Source organism: Rhinatrema bivittatum, chromosome 1 (assembly GCF_901001135.1).
Source record: "Rhinatrema bivittatum chromosome 1, aRhiBiv1.1, whole genome shotgun sequence".
Taxonomy (NCBI): domain Eukaryota; kingdom Metazoa; phylum Chordata; class Amphibia; order Gymnophiona; family Rhinatrematidae; genus Rhinatrema; species Rhinatrema bivittatum.
In genome coordinates this window covers 39,144,983-39,163,356 of record NC_042615.1, presented here as the reverse complement: position 1 = coordinate 39,163,356, position 18,374 = coordinate 39,144,983, and the positions used below count along the sequence as shown (strand labels likewise).

Genomic DNA, 18,374 nt, shown 5'->3' with positions numbered 1-18,374 from the left:
GCAGATGGGAGACTGAGTCAGATTTCAAAGCTGACGTCAGCCTACATATACTCGTGAGCATGCTTAGCTCTTCAGTATTTTCTTTGAAAACGCTATGAACGCCGACACCTGAGCAACTGCGGGTGTCTTGGATTAGAGGTAGGCCATGGCTTACCCTTACTTGCTCAGTCTCGAGATTTGATATCAGAGGTTCTCTAATTCTGGAGCAGCCATGGGCGGGATGCAGAGTCCATCTGTCTACACTAAGGAAAACGAAATTATCAGGTAAGTAATTTCTCCATTTCTAGTGAGTAGCCAGATGGACTCAGGACCAATGGGATGTACAAAAGCTACTCCCCTACAGGGTGGGAGACTGCCCGTGGCCCACTTAGTGCTGCCCTTGCATAAGCTGTGTCCTCCCTGGCCTGAACATCCAGGCAGTAGAACCTGGAGAAGGTGTGTAGGGAGGACCATGTCGCCGCCCGACAGATCTTGGCTGGTGAAAGCGGCTTGGTTTCAGCCCAGGAGACTGCCTGGGCCCTTGTAGAATGCACCTTGCCCTGTAGAGGTAATGGATTTCCTGCCTCTATGTATGTTGCATTAATTACTTCGTTGATCCAGTGGGCTATGGTTGCCCGCAATGCCGCTTCCCCCTGTTCCTTCCTGATGTGAAGAACGAACAGGTAATCAGTTTTGCGCACAGGTCCCGATCTTTTCAGGTATCTGACTAGGAGTCTGCCAACATTTAGATGGCGAAGGGGGCAGAGTCTTCAGGGTCCTTATGTTCATCTGAAGATGTCTCGAGATAGTTTGGTTCATGTGAAACTAGAAAACCACTTTCGTTAAGACTGAGGAGACCATGCACAGTTGTATGGTTGTAGGTGTGAGCCTAAGGATGGTTCCCGGCAGGATAGTGCCTGAGTTCGGAGATGCAATGAGCCGAAGCAGCAAGGATGCCGCCCTCAATGTTAAGAGGTGTGGTGGCAGACCATGAGTTGGTCTGCAGAAAATCCTGTCCAGGTAGAGATTCCATAGAAATGCCAGCCACTTTAGGGGTGGTCGGAGTTGTTTAACCCCTTTCCAGGAGTGGGACACATCTGGAAGGGTTGCTAGTCTGATGCCGTCTACTTCGGCAGTGAAGCTGGTCAGTGTGGCAAGTTGGAGCTTGAGGGAGTTGAGAGCCAACACCTTCTTCATATCATCCTGCAAGAACTCCAGGATCATGGATTATTGGCTGTCCGCGAGAGAATCCTGCGGTTCTTTACTCCAGGCTTCAGATACTCTCCTGATCCGTATGCAAGACAGGGATGTGGAGACCTTGCGCGCTGGAAGTAGAGTGTTCATCACGGCCTTGTGTAACTGCGATTCTTCAGGCTGGGCCTCAAGGGTCAGGCCGGAAGAGGGAATCAAGACGGACCTACGTGGAGGATCGGGCCCTGCTGGATGAGATCCCTGTGTGGAGGTAGGCACAGAGGGTTCCCCGCATGTCTGCGTACCATGGTCATCTTGGTCAATCCAGGGCGACTAGTAAACTAGTCCCCTGTGGTGCTCTATCTTGCGAATGACTCTGCCCAGTGGTGGCCATGGGAAAGCGTACAATAGGTCTTCTTGTGACCAGGTTTGGACAAGAGCGTCGAGTCCCCAGGGTTGTGGTTCTTGTCTGTGACTGAGGGACCTGGGAACTTGGGCATTGAGCCGGGTTGCCAGTAGATCCAAAGCTGGGAGGCCCCAGCTATTTATTATCAGTTGGAGGGCTGTGGTCGACAGTGTCCATACCATCAGGTCTAGGCTCTCTCTGCTGGAGTAGTCTGCTGAGACATTATCTTTTCCTGCGAATTGGGAGGCAGAGATCCCTCGTAGGTTTCTCTCTGGCCCTGTAAAGAGAGGATCTCTCTCAATAGACACCTGCGGGCTCTTGGTTCCTCCCTGGAGGTTGATGTAAGCCACTGTTGTCACACTGTCCAACATTATTCTGACGCGCCCCGGAGTCTGTGGCTCAATTGCAGGCACGCTAGCCTGACTGCTCGAACCCCTACCCGATCGGAAGCGACGCTGTTCCCTAAAATGGCCCCTGTAGCTACTGGGCGAGCGGGCCGACCTGGGTTTGTCCTCTGGCAGCTTATAAACGTTGTCTCCCAAGGCTTTTATGAGTTGTTCCAGCTCGTCTCCAAATAACAGCTTACCCTGGAAAGGGAAGGACCCCAATTGAGATTTAGACGAGGCATCTGCCAACCAGTTACTGAGCCATAGCAGATGCCTTGCGGACACCGCCGAAGACATAGTGCATGCCGAAGCACGCAAAAGATCATACAAGGCATCTGCCGTATAGGCGACTGCTGATTCCATGCAGTTCGCCTGCTCAGCCTCTCCCAGGGGAAGGTCTTGGGCCGTAAGCATTTGTTGAACCCAACGTAGCAGAGCTCTCTGCATAAGGCTACTACATACTGCGGCCCGCATGCCCAAGGCAGACACTTCAAAAATTGCTTGAGCAAAACTTCCAGCTTCCTATCCTGATGGTCCTTGAGCGCTGTGCCTCCCGTCACCGGGATAGTAGTATGCTTGGCTATGGCCGTGACCGTCGAGTCCACCTTAGGGATTTTAAGGAGGTCGAGAGAATCATTAGGAAGTGGATAAAGTTTTTACATGGCCCTGCTAACTCTTAATGAGGCCTCAGGAGTCTCCCACTCACGGGATACGAGCTGGAACAGCTTCGGATGAAAAGGAAATGTTTGTGGCGGAGCGCGAAGTCCCACTAAAACTGAATCACCTGGAGAGGTATCAGACGTCTCCTGTGGGAGGGGAATCTCCAGCTCCTGAAGTATGAGCGAAATCAAAGGATCCAGCTCTTCCCTTCGGAAAAGACGGAGCACCCGGGGATCATCCCCCTCCACCGGGGTGGCATTGTCACCCGTATCGCCCATGTTCTGGGTGAATGCATCCTGAGACCCTGGGTCCACCAGGGCAAGCGGGTCAGGTAGTCCATCCCCCGGGTCAGAGCAAGGGATGCGAGATTCTGACCTTCCCGGATCCATGGAAGCCTTAAGAATCTTAGCTGGGCTAGGAGACTGGGATTCCCACTCAGTCTCCGCTTCCGTATAAGCTTTATGTAATAATATAAAATTAGAAGAAAACGGGTGTTTTCGCTTTAAGGGCCCCCCTGGGGGGATGGACGGAGGAGGAGCCGCGTCTGAAGCCAAACTGCGCGGTCTATGTGGACTTAGGGCCGGCGGGGACAGAGGAGGAGGGAGATCTTCTCCTTCCATAGAGAAATCAGCGCCCCCATCCAAAGGAGGCAAGATGGCCGCCGCTCCCACGCTAATCGGGAGCGAGCCAGGCCTCTGCCTTTCAGTCGTCTGATCGCTGCGCGATCCTCTTGGCCTCGTAACGGCCGCCCCCCTGTGCCGGCATCGAACGTCACGAAGGCCCCTCGCACCCGGAGATACACCGGGAGCAGAGGCCTTTGTGGGAGAGCCGGAGCCCCAGCTCTCCACAAGAAACACACGCCGTCCCTCTCGGCATTAATCGCACGAAGCAGTCAGATGAAAGCTCAACCCCCTCCGGAGGCCCGGGAGACTGCAGGCAGGCACGGCTGAGGTAAAAACCCTATCTAATCAAATGAACTGCTTTGGTATTATGCCAAGTTATAATTTAATTTCTATTTATTTATTTTTAACTGACTACTCAGCCCTCAAGGAACGGCAGCACTGGGGGCAACAGAGGAATTGAATAGTCTCTGAGGGAGGGGGAGAGTGACCGGCCCACCGGTAAGTCTTCCCCCTCTGCTCACCGGGCTACTGCACTAAAACTCCAGGAATTGGCTATAGGGCAATGCCCTGCCTTGCCTGCCTGTGGCTGGCTGCTGAAATGACTGCTAAAAAGTTTAGAAAGGGCAAATTAAAACATTTTTTTTTTTTAATGATCTAGTCAAAGGCTCTTTGTGATAGAATCAAACCTGTCGGGACAAGTCCCCAGGAATTTTGAGAGATTCAGGACCGCAGGTTATGCCTCTCAATCTGCTGGAGTCAGAGAAAATACTGAGGGATCGCAGGTGGCGCACCAGGGTATATGGGAGGTGCTTTCAGCTTTTCTCTGACTCCATCTACTGGAAGGGAGGCATAACCCAGCAGTTTGGACTGATCCTGGTACGTACAGGGAATGGGAATTATAAAGCTAAACTGGGCAGAAAGATGGGTCATATGGTCAGGTGCTGCTGTCATGTTTCTAAGTAGGAGCCTTGCTGTGGGAGTTAGTACTGTTAAGGTAGGTTCTCTCTAAAAGGTCCTAGGTGACTTTTTCTGCAGGGGTTTTGCATTACTTCACAGAGTGCCTAGCAGTGGAGGGAGTTTCTGGTGTCCCTGCAGTAATCAACATAACGTGAGCATTCATTTTAAAAAAGTTTTAGATTTAAAAGTAAGACGTCCAATTGTGTATTTTTACAAGATTATCCTCAGGGAGATGGATTATGATCAAAATTTTGTCTGGGGCCCTATGAATCCGAGCTGCGTCACAAATACCAGGCAGTGCCTCTGGGAGAATTGGACAGAGTGTGCAGTTAAGAGAAGCAAAAGGGGAGGGGATATGAGAGAGAGAGAGACGTGGTGGAATGTGGAGGATGAGACATGGGATAAAGAGGTCAAGACCAGAGAGACTGCTGGAGATGGTGGGGTAGACGTTGTAAAGACACTGCTGGGGACAGCAGCCTCTCTCAAGTGTTGACCACCATCTTCAGCACTCTCTCTCAGCATCCCTACTTCCCACCAGTCTCCCTCTCATCATGAGGAGAAGTGGGTATAGATAAAAAGAGCAAGAGAGAGACTGACTGATTGGCTGCTGATGGTACACTCACATATGTATGCCTCATGCCCGCCTATATTAAACCTCGCACCCTGCCAAAAATGAGTTCTGGCTATGCCACTGATGTAACCCTGCATATTGGTCCTGGAGAAGACAGGATGTGATCATTTTTATGTTGCTTTGGTAAAAAGGTACAAAGATGACAACATGCAAGTCATCAAGACCACATAGGTCCCCATCTTCAGATGCTTTGACATTAGCTGGAAAGCTCATGTACAATATTTATGTCATACACAGGAAACTTGCTGCACACTGCATCAGGAGGGTTAATCCAGTAAAAAGATGGATTAGCTCTCCTAAAGACAGCCACAGGCCATCAAGGTATACCGACAAGACTCACAAGCTTGGCAATGGCTCAAGCTAAGTCACAATAAACATAAGGCTGCCTTATAATATCCCAAGGAAGTTCAACCATGAAACTGCAGATTTTTCTTCATTTCTATTTCTCCAGTTTCCCCTCCTTTTAAAGGCAAACCAGGACTTGTTGCTACCTCCACCCCTGTTATTGGGGGAAAAAAAACAAACAAACTAACCTGCTCGTGAAAGAAGCAAGTGTGCTCCATGAGTTCCAGCTGCTGCTGGGCCAGGAGAAGGGAGCAATGAAGTCACACAACTGCGTGATTGGGCCCAACACAACAGCCAGGCACAGCTCTGCTGCTACACAAGCTACGATGACTCAGTGAATTAAAAAAAACAAACAAACCAAAAACAACACAAAAAATAAACTTACATTAGGTCCCAGCTCCAAAAAACTGGTTTGACAAGAAACTGAGTTCTTTCGGTGGCCAGCCCCCATCTATGGAGCAGCCTGCCAGAGAACGTGTGCACTACAAATCGCATTAAGACCTTTAAGGAGAAACTGAAGACATTCCTTTTCACGCAAGGTGTTTAAACCAAACTATCAGCGCAGCACTACTTTGATTACAATTATGGATCTGAATATGAAAAATATACATCACATAACAGATATTTTCTATACATCATGTATGTTTTGACAATTTGTAGTCTGCCATGAAAAAAAAAGTGTTGTACTTCTGCGGAATATGAATGCTTTTAAATAAGATTTAAAGCATGAAGGCTCATTCAGATATGGCAAACAATACAAGTGAAGAGCTGTTACATTGTAAAAAACGGCAAACCCTTACCTCGGATGAGCATCAAGATCACAGGTTTGTGGTGCATGCTCTTCAGAGGAGAGCTCTCACACCTATTCCTTATCAATTAATCCCAATTCAACTGATGCTTTATATCATGTGAGATTATACATCTAGGGTTACTTCCTTAGCTACCAGATCGGCCCAAACCCACAAGTGTGCCTTCTCCCTGTTCATCCCCAGGCTCCCCAAAAGGTCAGACTGGCCACCAGCATATTAAATACTCTGCCATACAGCAAAAACCTGGCCTTTTTCCACCAAGTCTATCCTTCTTAGCTGGCAATATCCCCAGAGGCACTGCCACCTACATCGGGATATCTCTGGCGCAACTGTCATCAGCACTGGTTTCCTGGTATGCTTTTGTCCATGTATCTTGGGTAAGATTATTGAATCTGTATTTTGTGTAACATGACTTTCCCCTCTCTTTTAGTAAACTATGGTTTTACTTACTTTGTCTTACAGATATAATCTACTCGATAATCCTGTACCTCGCTCTGAGTACTCCAGTAGGAGAGCAAATAATAAAAGTATTTTATTAAATAAAACAAAGGATTTGAATAACTTCTAATGTGGCATTTTAATTATAGAAGGACACAAAAATGTCATATTCTAGAAGCACGCACTGCCTTCACTACTTTATTCAATTTTGCAAAGTACTTAAAAAAAATAAAATAAAATAAAAATTTGATCCACTATAAATACTAAAGGACAACATCCAATGAAATAGCAGCGACGCTCGATGATTAAAAAAAAACCCAAAAAACTTCAGAATACACATGCAGCTCTTTATAGAGCAAGCACATTATTTGCTCTGATCTTACCTTGCTCTTTGAACATTCCAACGAATACTCTGCAATAAAAGAGAAATATTTATTTAGTAAAGTAAAAATACATGTCCTGCTGCAGGCTAGTGCATCCACCTGCACCATCATGTCGAAGCAAGCCAGGGAAACAAAGGGGGATTTCACACTCACCAAGAGACTGAGGCAGGTGCTGGAAACATTCAATATCAAAATAAGAATGAATGAAATTAAGCAGAAGAGAAGGCTGGCCCCGAGCGAGATCCCTGAAACAGAGGAAGCTAGTAGGGCTCCCGGCACCCTCTCCTCCCCCAGCCCCTACAGGCCAGTTAGATATGGGCACGAAGCTGCATCAAGGCCCCTTAGCAAGTTGGCAGCAACTTTTGTTCTACAGGTTCCTATCAGCTAGGATTTCTCAAAAGCAATCCTAGCTGATAGGATTTTTTCAGCTCTTTTTTCAGCTCTGCTCAGCAGAGAAAAGGAAAGTTGGATCTAGGATTATAAAAGCTCCGTGGCACAATGATGCATCACTTTTATGTCCCACCGGTGTAAAGATGTAGGGCTTGGGGCAGATAAAATGAGTTCTAGAGAGAAGTCAATTGACTATATTCTGTCTTTTGCCTGTAACTGGGACATGAACCCTTCCACAACTGCCCTGCACAGTCAGGCAGTGAAACCTACCATGCATACAACGTCCAATGAAAGAGACAGAGCTGGAGGAGAGAGGTGACAACACACACAAGGATCAGCAATCCCAGGCGACTCAACTTTTCTCATGGGTCAGCTAATGGAGAAATTCTGTGTCCAGCTCCTTCCAGAGCTTGTCCAATACTAATGTACAGAGCGCAGACTGCAAAAAAACTATTTCTACTTTAAAAATCCTCCTGTTGTATTTTCAGGAGCATGCTGGCTTGCATTTCTGAGTAAAATTCTCTCTGCCTCTCCCTTCCCCATCTCATTCAACTGGGATATTCTACATGAAAACAGATACATTGAACATCGCTGCTAGGATTCTTGTCTGCTATGTTCAGATGAATTAAGAAAAAAAAAAAATCCTCATCAACAGCAGAGTTTGATGTCACGGACAATCTCTGGGTGTCTGTTCAACATGCAAAGGGAAAGAAAAGCCTAACGAGCAGAGGGGAAGCAGGGGCAATAAACCGAACACCAAATTCACAAAACATTTACCAAAACTAGAAGTCAGGCTGCCCCTGAAAACTAGGAGTAATTTTAATGTAGAACTAAATTTTCCTTGTACCTTAGAAATAAAACCAAAAGGTCAAACGCAACAACTTGTAGGCAAGCCCTTACTGACATTACAATACATCTGTGTCGAGCTTCCCAAAGCTCTGCTCCCTTCATCAGATGAACGGAGAGACAGCACAGATAGATACACTGGGTTTAAAGCAGAACAGAATCAGATAGGCATGGGCTCTTCTGGGTATGCCTGCTTTACAATTACTGCTCAGGGAAACGGACGGAGGTGGGCGGGTGCACCCGACAGACAGATCTGGTTGCACTTTACGGTTTCAGGGGGTTCTATGGCTGATCATAAGAACAAACAAAAAGCACTTAATGTGTGACAGCCAAAGTATTTAATCATCTTAGATTTCAAAGTCAGGTTCTGAAGTCAAGGCACTAAAAGGGAATTTCAGAACTAAACATTCGAAATTAAGATGATCAAACACTTGGAAACCATCACAAAAGTACCCAATAGAGACACTGGGCTCTCTTGCACATTATCATGTAGCATGAGTAATGTATTCTGTGCTGAATTATTAATTCTACTGATGTAGGAATAGTGCATGCTCCAAATGTGAAGGAAGAAACGCCCGTCAGCTGGAGAACGGACTATTGAAAGAATAGTACCTGCGACGGGCATGATCATCAGAAGACCCATCTACAGAGGTATACGGGCAGGCAAAGATCATGCATTAACCTGAACAAAAAGAGACCAATCGCCCTGCTGGGCCATGCATTTTTTTCTGACATATCAGTACTTGACCCTTGGTTGTAGGCTAACAATCGGTGATCATCTGGAAAGGTCTGAAAAAGCCACAGCTAGCGAAAAGGTTTCCTTGTAGGTGAGGAGACCAATGACCAACTTGAGCCAGTCCAGACTAGCTCCATCTGAAGAGGCAGAGAAGGTTGGTCTCACCTCTTCCTGCCTCGTGACTTGAGTCACTACATCCCTGAAAACCTTGCAGAATACTCTCAGAACAGAATTAAGACAGATTTGCAGAAGATTCACACACATACAGATGGAGACCAGATGATGCAGGAGATGCAGATTTGAACTTTGGCGTTAGATACATAAACACACACAATTTCCAGAAAAGAAGAAGATTTACACAGAGGCCAACAGATAAAAGCACATGCACCAGAAGAGCATAAGAATATAAGAAATGCCAAGCTGGGTCAAACCAAAGTCCATCATCTTCTCTCAGACAGAGGCCAGACCAGGTCCCAACATAGATTTATTTCTTGTTACTCACTCTCAGGGATAGCAATGGCTTTCTTTAATCTTCCTGGCTACTAATGTGTTATGGACCTTTCCTCCAGGAACTTGTCCAACCCTCTTCTGATCCACACTATGCTCGTCGCCTCAACCACATCCTCTGGCAACAAATTCCACAGCTGGATTGTACAGCGTGAAAGAGTACTTTCTAATACTTGTTTTTCAGATCTGTTAGTTGTTAGTTTCATGGAGTATCCCCTTGTTTTAGTACTTTTTGAAAGGTTAAATAAATAGAAAATATATTGCCTCTGTATTGAGCCATGGTGAGACTTCACTTTAAAATACTGTGTGCAGTTCTGGTCTCACCGTCTCGAGAGACACAGCAGAATGAGAAAAGGTGCAGAGGAGAGTGCCAAAAATTAAAGCGGATAGAACAGCTCCCCTACGATGAGAGAGAGTGTACAGGTTAGGACTCGAGAGGGCTGAGAGGAGACATAATAGAAGTTTATAAATCGTGATTGGGGTGGAACGGGTAAATAAAGAACAGTTTTGCTATCCATCCCGTTTCAGATCATTCCTAACTTTCACTTTGCTTTTTTGACCACTGCCGTCACATATTAAGCTAAAGATTTCAGTTATGTTGTCTACAAGGAACTCCAAGGTCCTTTCTCCCCCCTCAGTGGCAATGCCTAATACTGAACCCAGCATTGTGCACCTCTACTTAGGATTAGCTTTCCCTAGGTGCATCACTTTGTGCTTTTCCCACATTAAATTTCATCTGCCATTCAGAGGCCTAGTCTCCTAGTCTCTCGGGGTTCTTCCGCAGCAGACTGTAAAGAACTGCAAATTTAACTTTAAATATTTTCATATCATCTACAAAATTTTACCACCTGATGTGTAGCTCCCTTTTCCAATTATGAATGTGTTGAACAATACAGGCCCCAGTACCGATCCCTGTGGTACTCCAATGACCTCTCTCCATTTGGAAAACCGACCAAGAAGAAAAACAAGGCTTTGATAAAAAGACCCAATCAATAAGGTGGAGGACCAAACTCTCAAAAAGTGAATGTTCAGTTCAGAAAGAGAGAGAGATGGCACAACGTTAGATTGCCCAGCAGGAGAGATGAATTTCAAAAAAATGCATCCAATACTCAGTCCAGTGAAAGAGTTACATTTAGTCCATCAAGCGAGTCATTCTAAAATATTCAAAAAATTTGAAGAATTTCAGCTCATATAGGTCTGGCCCTAAGATAAAAAAGAGGTACCTGAAAAACAGCACTGAAGAATTCCCACTTACCAGTAAGTCCAGACTACAAGTTAATTATAAAAAGAAAACACTGCTCTTTTTCCAAAAGAGAATGTGTTCCTCTTCTAAAAGAAACTGTAATAGATAAAATTGTCAGAGTGATTGTTGCAGCAAATTGCTGATAGAACATTTAACCTATAATCTCCTATAAATAAAAACTTGATTTAAAACAAACCTGCTCCTTTAGAATTAACTTCCTGCTGATATCTTGTGGTTGGAGACATATATAGCATCTAATTTTAACATGGTAACCAAACCCATGTAAAGAAAGAAGTACTTAGATTATGTTTTTACATTTCATAAATACCTGCCTCTTTTGCAAAAAATTAAACTGGTGATAACTCTGGGGAAGGAGCTAAGTTGGCGCCTATCTCAGACAAAAAGTTTTAGCTCCTGCCGGTTTTCCTAGTTTGCTGCTATTCCAGCAAGAAGGAAGGCCAAGTTAAAGGCCCAGCCAACTTTGCATCCACCACCTTCAGGAGGGGGGCGCAGACATTGATAGACTCCTTTGTACGGACAGGCTCTCAGCATCCAGTGAACAATACCAAGGTGTACAAAGGGGACAGTGAGAGGGAGCTTTCCTTATGCTCTGGCAGCAAGATTCCTCCAAGTTTTGCTGGTACCTCCTTGCTTCTCTCCCTGACGTAGCCCAGCACAGAAGCAAGCACTGAGCTGGTTGTCTGTGGAGGCAGATTTTATATATGGGGCAAGGAGATCATATTGCAAGAAAGAGGTCAGCAGCAGGATGCATCAGTTTCCCCAAGGGGACCCTAGGCTGGTAACAGTGACAATGCCTGTGGAATGGGGAAGTGTTCCTAACATCCCTGCCCCTGAGATGAAAATCAAATTAGACAACATCTGAATATTGTTACCTGGACAGAAATTACTTTACTGCCTGTAGTTACTAGTTTATTTAAAAGGTTTTCTGCTGAAGTTGCAGCCAGATTTTGAGAACCGGGGTAAATTGACAGAACAGCTTGAAAGGAAGGTCACCACTATAGGACGTCGCATGTGCCAGCCACGGCATGCCTGAGGCCAGGCCCTCTTACCCCCGTTCGCCTGCTCCAACACCTGGTTTAGTTTCCCTTGCTGCCAGGGACCGCCTCCTCAGACTTCAGGCCGCTCCCTGTGCTCTCAGCTCCGTGGCGGATGTCTCAGCTCTGCGGCGGGCCTCCCCGCCGCCACCTCGCACATCTGTTCTCCTTTTGAAGGGGTTGCAGCGGGAATCCAACCCGCGGTCCCGGATGATGACGTTACTGGGTCCCGGTATATAAGGCCGGGCCCAGCCAATCCTTCCCTGCCTTGGCAACAGGTCTCCATGCTAGTCGTGTGATTAGTTGCATCTCCCTGTGATACCTCCGTGTTCCTGGTTCTTCTCCGTTCCTGATCCTGGTACCTGTTTCTGTGTTCCGTGTCTACCCTGCTTGTTGCTATTGATTGTCTCCTGGATCTGACCATTGCTTTGCCTGACTACGCTATTGACTTCCTTCAAGTTTGACCTCTGCCTTGCCTGACTATTCTCACTGACCTCTGGTTTTGACCCATGCTTGTCTTGCCACACTTCCCTGCCTGCCCTGACTTCAGCCTGCTTGACGACGTTCCTTTCAACATCATTCTGGACTTGGCCTTTCAGGCTTCTGCCTGTTCTTACTCGGGTGCCCCCTGTCGGCCTTCAGTTCCTTTTGGTGCCCGGGTCTCTGCCTCATCCAGATCAGACTATCTACTTTTACCACTGCTGACCCCTGGCTGACCTCCTCGTCATCTCACAGAAGACCTTAGACGGAGGCCCACCTAAGTCCAGCCGGCCCCGGTACCCAAGGAATCAACCTGCGGGGAACGAGGGCTGGTACTGGCGAAGCTCCAGCCTCAATCATTCAGCCAGCTCCGCCTGCAGACAGTGGGGACCTGTACCGTAGGGCTTGCCCTGTGGGTAGCGTCAACCCCACCTCAGCCCAAGGGTTCACCTCCTGCGCAACATAGGAGGCCAGCCTGCTGACATCTAGTGCAGTTTTTGTCAAAGACAATTTGTTTTATATACCATGCTTGAAGCCTTAGGAGAATTGTCTTGAAGAGAGGAACTTAAATGTTAAATTTTCTTCGGATCAGATTATTGGCTGGTTCAGAAACTATCTAAGAAGTACATGAAGGAGATAGTTTATCATCCGATATCTTAAGTAACAGGAATCATCAATATGTACTATCTACCAAAAGGGAAACGAGAATTCCATCCTGAGAAAGAAGGTTTGGATACTCTCTCACTTCCAGATAGCCTGGACTTGTCTGCTTTCCTAGAAAGGCCATGGGACGAAATCTCGCCACACTATTAATGACTTTCAGTCTTGAATTGAGAGACTGGGTGCTTAGGCTAAATTTCAAATTTAGGGATGTTTCTTTGTGATCAGTCTATAAGAATATTTCATGACCAGTGTTCCTCTAAGGACTGAGTTGCTATGTGCAAATATTTTTGCACATAAGCTAAAATTTCTGGTTACATTACCCAGCGAGCACTTTCTTTGATGCGAAAAGCCTATCAATTTTATGCTCACAGTAACCTAGTCCTTAGAGGGGGGAACATTGTCTAAGTTCATGCCATAAAATAATTGCCTAATCTATTAACAGTAGTTACAATTAAATATGTGAATGAAAAAATATTTTCTGCAAGAACATTCAAAACCACTTTCTGCATGCAAGTGAAATTAAGAAAGAGTGAACGTTTGTTAAAATAGAAGAGAGGACAATAATGCTATAAAAGCCAGTGTTAAGTACCATCATTTTTACAGCAAGAATTAAAGTTATACAAGAACTGAACCTTTAAAATACTCACTAAAAACAGAATAGAAAGACCAAAAAGCATAAATAGAAACGTGCCAACAAAATCTGAAATGGAAACCACAAGTATGACTGTATTATTCAGTGCAACAATGGAAAACAAAAAAATCATTCTTCCTCATAAAACATCAAGCAATAAAATGGAGAAATAAAATTTCATAATATTAAAACATACTAATAAGAATAAATACATCAAAACAGCCAAACATACAATTAAAAAAAAAAAAAAGACCCCCTCGCAAAAGTTTGTTTTAATATTTCCCAAACACACACACCGTGTATGCGCACATGCCTGTGACACACACAGGCTCTCATAGGCACACACCTGCAGGACCTCCACAAGCTGAGCTCCACCGCAGTCCCTCCAGCCTTCCTGCACCCAAGGGAGAAATGTTGTGCACAGTCTGGAGGAAACTGTTCATGACTAGTAGCAAAAGGGCGGGGAAATACTATGAAGTGTACAAAGTATGTAATTGAGATATCTACTAGAAGAATCATACCCCCATCCTCTTTTTCCCTTATCCCTCCTTCCATTTCCTCACTCTCCCTCTTTCACCCAGATTCCCCCTCCCACGACCCCCTCGCTCACGCAGGTTTAGTCCCACTTCCCAAACCCCTCATTCAGCCTGGTTCACTACCCCCCTTCCCCACCCCCCATGAACATAACAACATGGTGAAAGACAGCAGATGGCCAATACGGTCCATCTGGTCTGCCCAGCAAGTTATTTTGGGTAGTAGCACAGCCTCTCCATGCAGTACCTCCGCGCGCCCCCCCCCCCCCCAGGTCTAACAGAGATTACCCCCCATTTCTTTGTTTCCATTCTCTAGCCAGCAGGGATCCTCTGTGTTTGTACCTCGTCCTTTTGAACTCCATTACCACTCTCGTTTTTGCCACCTCTTCCTCGAGGGCATTCCATGCATCCACCACCCTTTTGTGAAGCATTATCTCCTGACAGTGTTCCTGATTCTTCTTGGAGTTTCATATCGTGATCCCCTAGTTTTACAGCTTCCTTTCAAATCAGAAAAGATTTGACTTTTGTATATCAATTTCTTTCAAGTATTTGAAGGTCTGTATCATATCTCTCAGGGTATACATATTAAAGTTCCTTCAGTCTCATCTCATAACGCTTTCTGTGGAGACCCCACACCACTTTGGTTGCCTCTCTCTCTGGACCACTTCTATCCTTATCTTTTTCGAGATGAGATCTCCAGAACTGAACACAGTATTCCAGATGAGGGCTAACCAAGGATCCGTGCATGGGCGTTATCGCCTCCTTTTTCCTGCTGGTTATTCCTTTTGCGATGCAGTCCTGCACTACCTTGGCCCACTGTTTCACCACATTCAGATCATCAGACACTATCACCCCGAGATTTCTCTCCCAGTTCATGCTCACTCTTTTGCCTCGCAACACATACAACTCCTTTGGATTACCATACCCCAAAAACCATGACTCTGCACTGAATTCCAGCTGCCAAATCTTCCAACCACTTCGAGTTGTTCTAGGCCACGTCTCATTCTTTAGTTATTATTATAAGTTTTAAATTAAACTTTCTAATATAAAATCAAAGCGACACACAAGTTAAATATAAAACAAGTTACAATAAAAAAATACTAAGCCACTTTCCCTTTGAAAAGAAAGTGGTTATTCTGCTTTTTCTTCAATATAAATTTTGTGACTATCGTTTTCTGTACATGTTTGTAAGAATCATAAAAGAAAAAGTATTTTAAGAAGTAGGCTAAAAGGAGGTCAATTTTCAGAGGGTAAGTTTCAAAACATTTTATGTCTGAAAAAGCCCCTTTTTAAAAAAAAAAGTTACCACTCCCTGCCACAGAGGGTAGAAGTACCTGCGCTGTGAACAGCCTGCAGACTTTCACTTGCAGGAGAAATAAGGAGCAGGGAAAGCAGATGCAGGGATTGCACCCGATTCAATTCAGATGAAAAGTACGCAGGCACAAAAAGAAAGTACTGGCTTTCTCCTGCCGGCCTGAGTTTTCAAAAAGAAACTACGCTGGCAGTTTCCCTTTGAAAATTAGATTGCAGGTCTGCAGGAACTGGTGCTGATTTTCTGACAAGTCACACTGAGTTGCCAACCTGGAATTTTATTGGAACTCGCTTCCTTTTCCCCACTGCAGGTGGAGCGGCAGGTGGAGGCCACAACTGGCTTCAAACATTACAGGTCAAAACCAAAACACAGCATAAAAGCTACTTATATTTGGACTATCACTTGCATAGTTCTTTGTAACTACAGGAGAGCACTTTATAAAAAAGTCACAGATGACGTTCTACTAAGAGACAGCTACTACAAAATCAAATCCCCCCAGGTACAGCAAAAAGATTTCATGAGGGGCTGCCAAGGCAGTGGCTTCGGAAAAGAAAAAACAAACAATGCAACGAGGCAGAAAAATTAGGCCAATAAAAAGAGCCAGAAAAAAAAAAGAATTGTAGAGAGAGAGACTAGGAACACATCTGTACTGTAGCTCAGACAAAAGCAAGAGCAAGGGAGATTTCACAAGGCTGCATGAAGAGGGACACCCACAGATGCTCAGTTACGTCTTTACTGAGCTCTGATAGTTGGGTCCATGTTGGAACTGTTAGATGACCTTACTCATGTGTTATCACCAATTCGTACCTGCTTGTCGATAAAGAAAACAAATTTTAAACCATTCCTATCTTGATATTAGATCCCCTTGAATATAAAAATAAATAAAAAAGTAGTCTCAAAAGACCTAAAAGATTTTTGAGCCGCTTCTTAGATTTTCAGAAATTTCAAGAGATGTCAGAAAATTCACCCCAGAATACGATGAGTCTCTCTACCGGAGACTCATCTCATGCTTCCACAGGATCAACTCTGCCCTTGACAGCAGCTGCTGCTGACTGCTTTATAAACTAAGTTACCGCCCGCAGGAGTAACAGTGAGTAGGTTAGAGCATGGAAGATTCACAAACTGATTCAAAATTCAGTCTGGGCCATTCTACAGGGGCAAGTTACCCTCACTGTGGCACACAGATGTATTTCTATGGGTTTCATGCAGGCTAGTGACACGTTTCTGCAAACGAGTTGCATAGCAGAGTTTCTCATGCAAGTTATTTATTAGTTTTTCTATACCGATATTCGAATGGACATCATAACGGTTTACATAAAACTGATGAGAAATACAATAAACAGGGAAGGGGATAGGAGGGCAGCGATTAACAATAAGCTCTGAGAAAAGAGAAGAATAAAAGGACAGAACAAAACAAATGAACAATAAATAGTGGTGGATGAACAACTGTCCAAGGGCTAATAAAAAAGCACTATCTACAAATTTACAGTAAGAATCAAACAGTATACAAGATAAGTTATCTTATTCGTGAAAGCCAGTGCGCAAAACTGTCTCCACAAGGTGGTTATTGCCAATTTCTGCATTATTGGGCTGCTTTGCACAATATTGTGAAGCAGTAGCAGATTAATGTAGAGATTAAATAGAACTTTCACACTTTTCACAAACAGGACTTTATAAGTGTAAGACTGCACAAAAGCCTACTTTTTTTTTTTTTGCATGTTTCAGGGCATTCTGTGCTTTTTACCTTGCATAGGTTCCCTGTCTACAAAAAAAAAAAAAAAAAAAGTTTTTCATGGTTTAGTACATTGACCCCCAGGTGAGAAAAATGGGAGACAAGATCAATATTGGGAGAAACAAGCTTTCAAATGGAAAAAGTGAACTGAAATGGCTCTTATTCAATTAGAATTTTCCCTTTATCACGTGCTCTCATCTAAAATTTAATTTTGCCAGCAGTACACATGGGGAAAGCGGTCAGATATTATGAGACAATTCATTCTTTGCTTACCTATTCTGTGTGTCCTGGGTGCACCTTGCTTTGAACCATCACAAATTCGTTGTAATTCACATTTCCTGGTCAGCTGCCTCAAAATCCATTTAATCCAAAACCTAAAGAGGGTGCTGTAAAGGTACTGCCACAGGTGGCGAAACATCTGCAGAAGAGAACGGCATTTCTTTTAGGACCCACACACACACCACCAGCAGCACATTAATGCTGCAAACCACAAATATTATATTTAGGCACATTACTGACTTGATCAGAAAGAGTCAATTTCATTTGATGAATGCTTTGGACTTACCCACTGCACCTGAATTTGGGAAGGCATTTCCCTGCCCCAGATTGTTTACATTCTAAACTGGTACCCGAGACAAAGGCTTACGTGGCTTGCCCAAAGGTCACAAGCAGCATGGGTGGGCAAAGCAGAACCTGAACCCTGGCTAACCTTGCATCTCAGCCCTCTGTTCTAGCCAGCACTGTACAAGACAAACAAACAAGCCAATGAAGGGGGTGCAAAGACTAGGTAAGCAGGTCCTGTCGGGTAAGGGAACAATTAGATCACTGACTTTTGTGCTTCTAGTTTTAAGAAAGCAGTGAAGACTGATTGCTTTTCCAAAATAATAATGATAATGCAGTAATGATTTTTCTTTTCCAGTGTGTCGCGTGCTCCTAGTCTCTCCCATGCTCTTCCTTCCCTGCTGCCGTTGCCACCGGGCTATCAGCATGTTCAAGCCCAGTAGGAACGGCAGCGGTGCTAGAAGAAGCTGCGGCACCTACCGCTGGCCTTTTCTTCTTCCCGCGCCTGACCGCCCCCCCCCCCCCCGGTGACCCGGAACAGGAAGTGATGTGCGGAAAAGTAGCGGCGGCGGCAGTAGCAGAAGGTAATCGGGAAAGGAGACAGCAGCGTGAGCCTCCCGCGGCCGATGGGATTCTTCTTCCTTGGCCTGCGGGGGCTGGGGGAGGCTGCTGCAGCTACCATTTGTGCTCGGGGGAGGAGGAAAGGAAGTGAATGAGAGAAAGAGAGAGAGCGCCAGCCTGCCTGTGTGTAAGTGAGAGAATGTGTGTGTGATTGAAAGAAAGTGGTCAGAGAGCTGATGTGTGTGTATATGTGAGAGACAATGAAAGTGACTGCTCAGGGAGATGACTGATGTGTGTGTGAGAGAGAGAAAAAGCA

General features: G+C 45.2%; 1 protein-coding gene across 4 annotated transcripts in view; it reads right to left on the bottom strand.

Annotated features, from left to right (window-relative positions):
• Positions 1 to 18,015, bottom strand: part of ELMOD2 (ELMO domain containing 2) — an 82,089-nt gene extending 64,074 nt beyond the window's left edge. For 2 of the 4 annotated variants that reach the window (XR_003856000.1, XM_029597035.1), the window contains exons 1-3: positions 17,502 to 17,932; positions 17,210 to 17,354; positions 6,809 to 6,837 (exon numbers count right to left, since the gene is read on the bottom strand). Coding sequence is in view for 3 of the 4 variants with exons in the window: in XM_029597035.1 (XP_029452895.1) it covers positions 6,809 to 6,837; positions 17,210 to 17,354; positions 17,502 to 17,528 (201 nt within the window). In the remaining variant the exon portion in view is untranslated. Of the gene's footprint in view, positions 1 to 6,808; positions 6,838 to 17,209; positions 17,355 to 17,501; positions 17,936 to 17,977 lie in introns of those variants that run through there. The other 2 variants (XM_029597057.1, XM_029597066.1) reach the window with 2 other exon arrangements.
• Between the last annotated feature and the right edge of the window lie 359 nt (positions 18,016 to 18,374).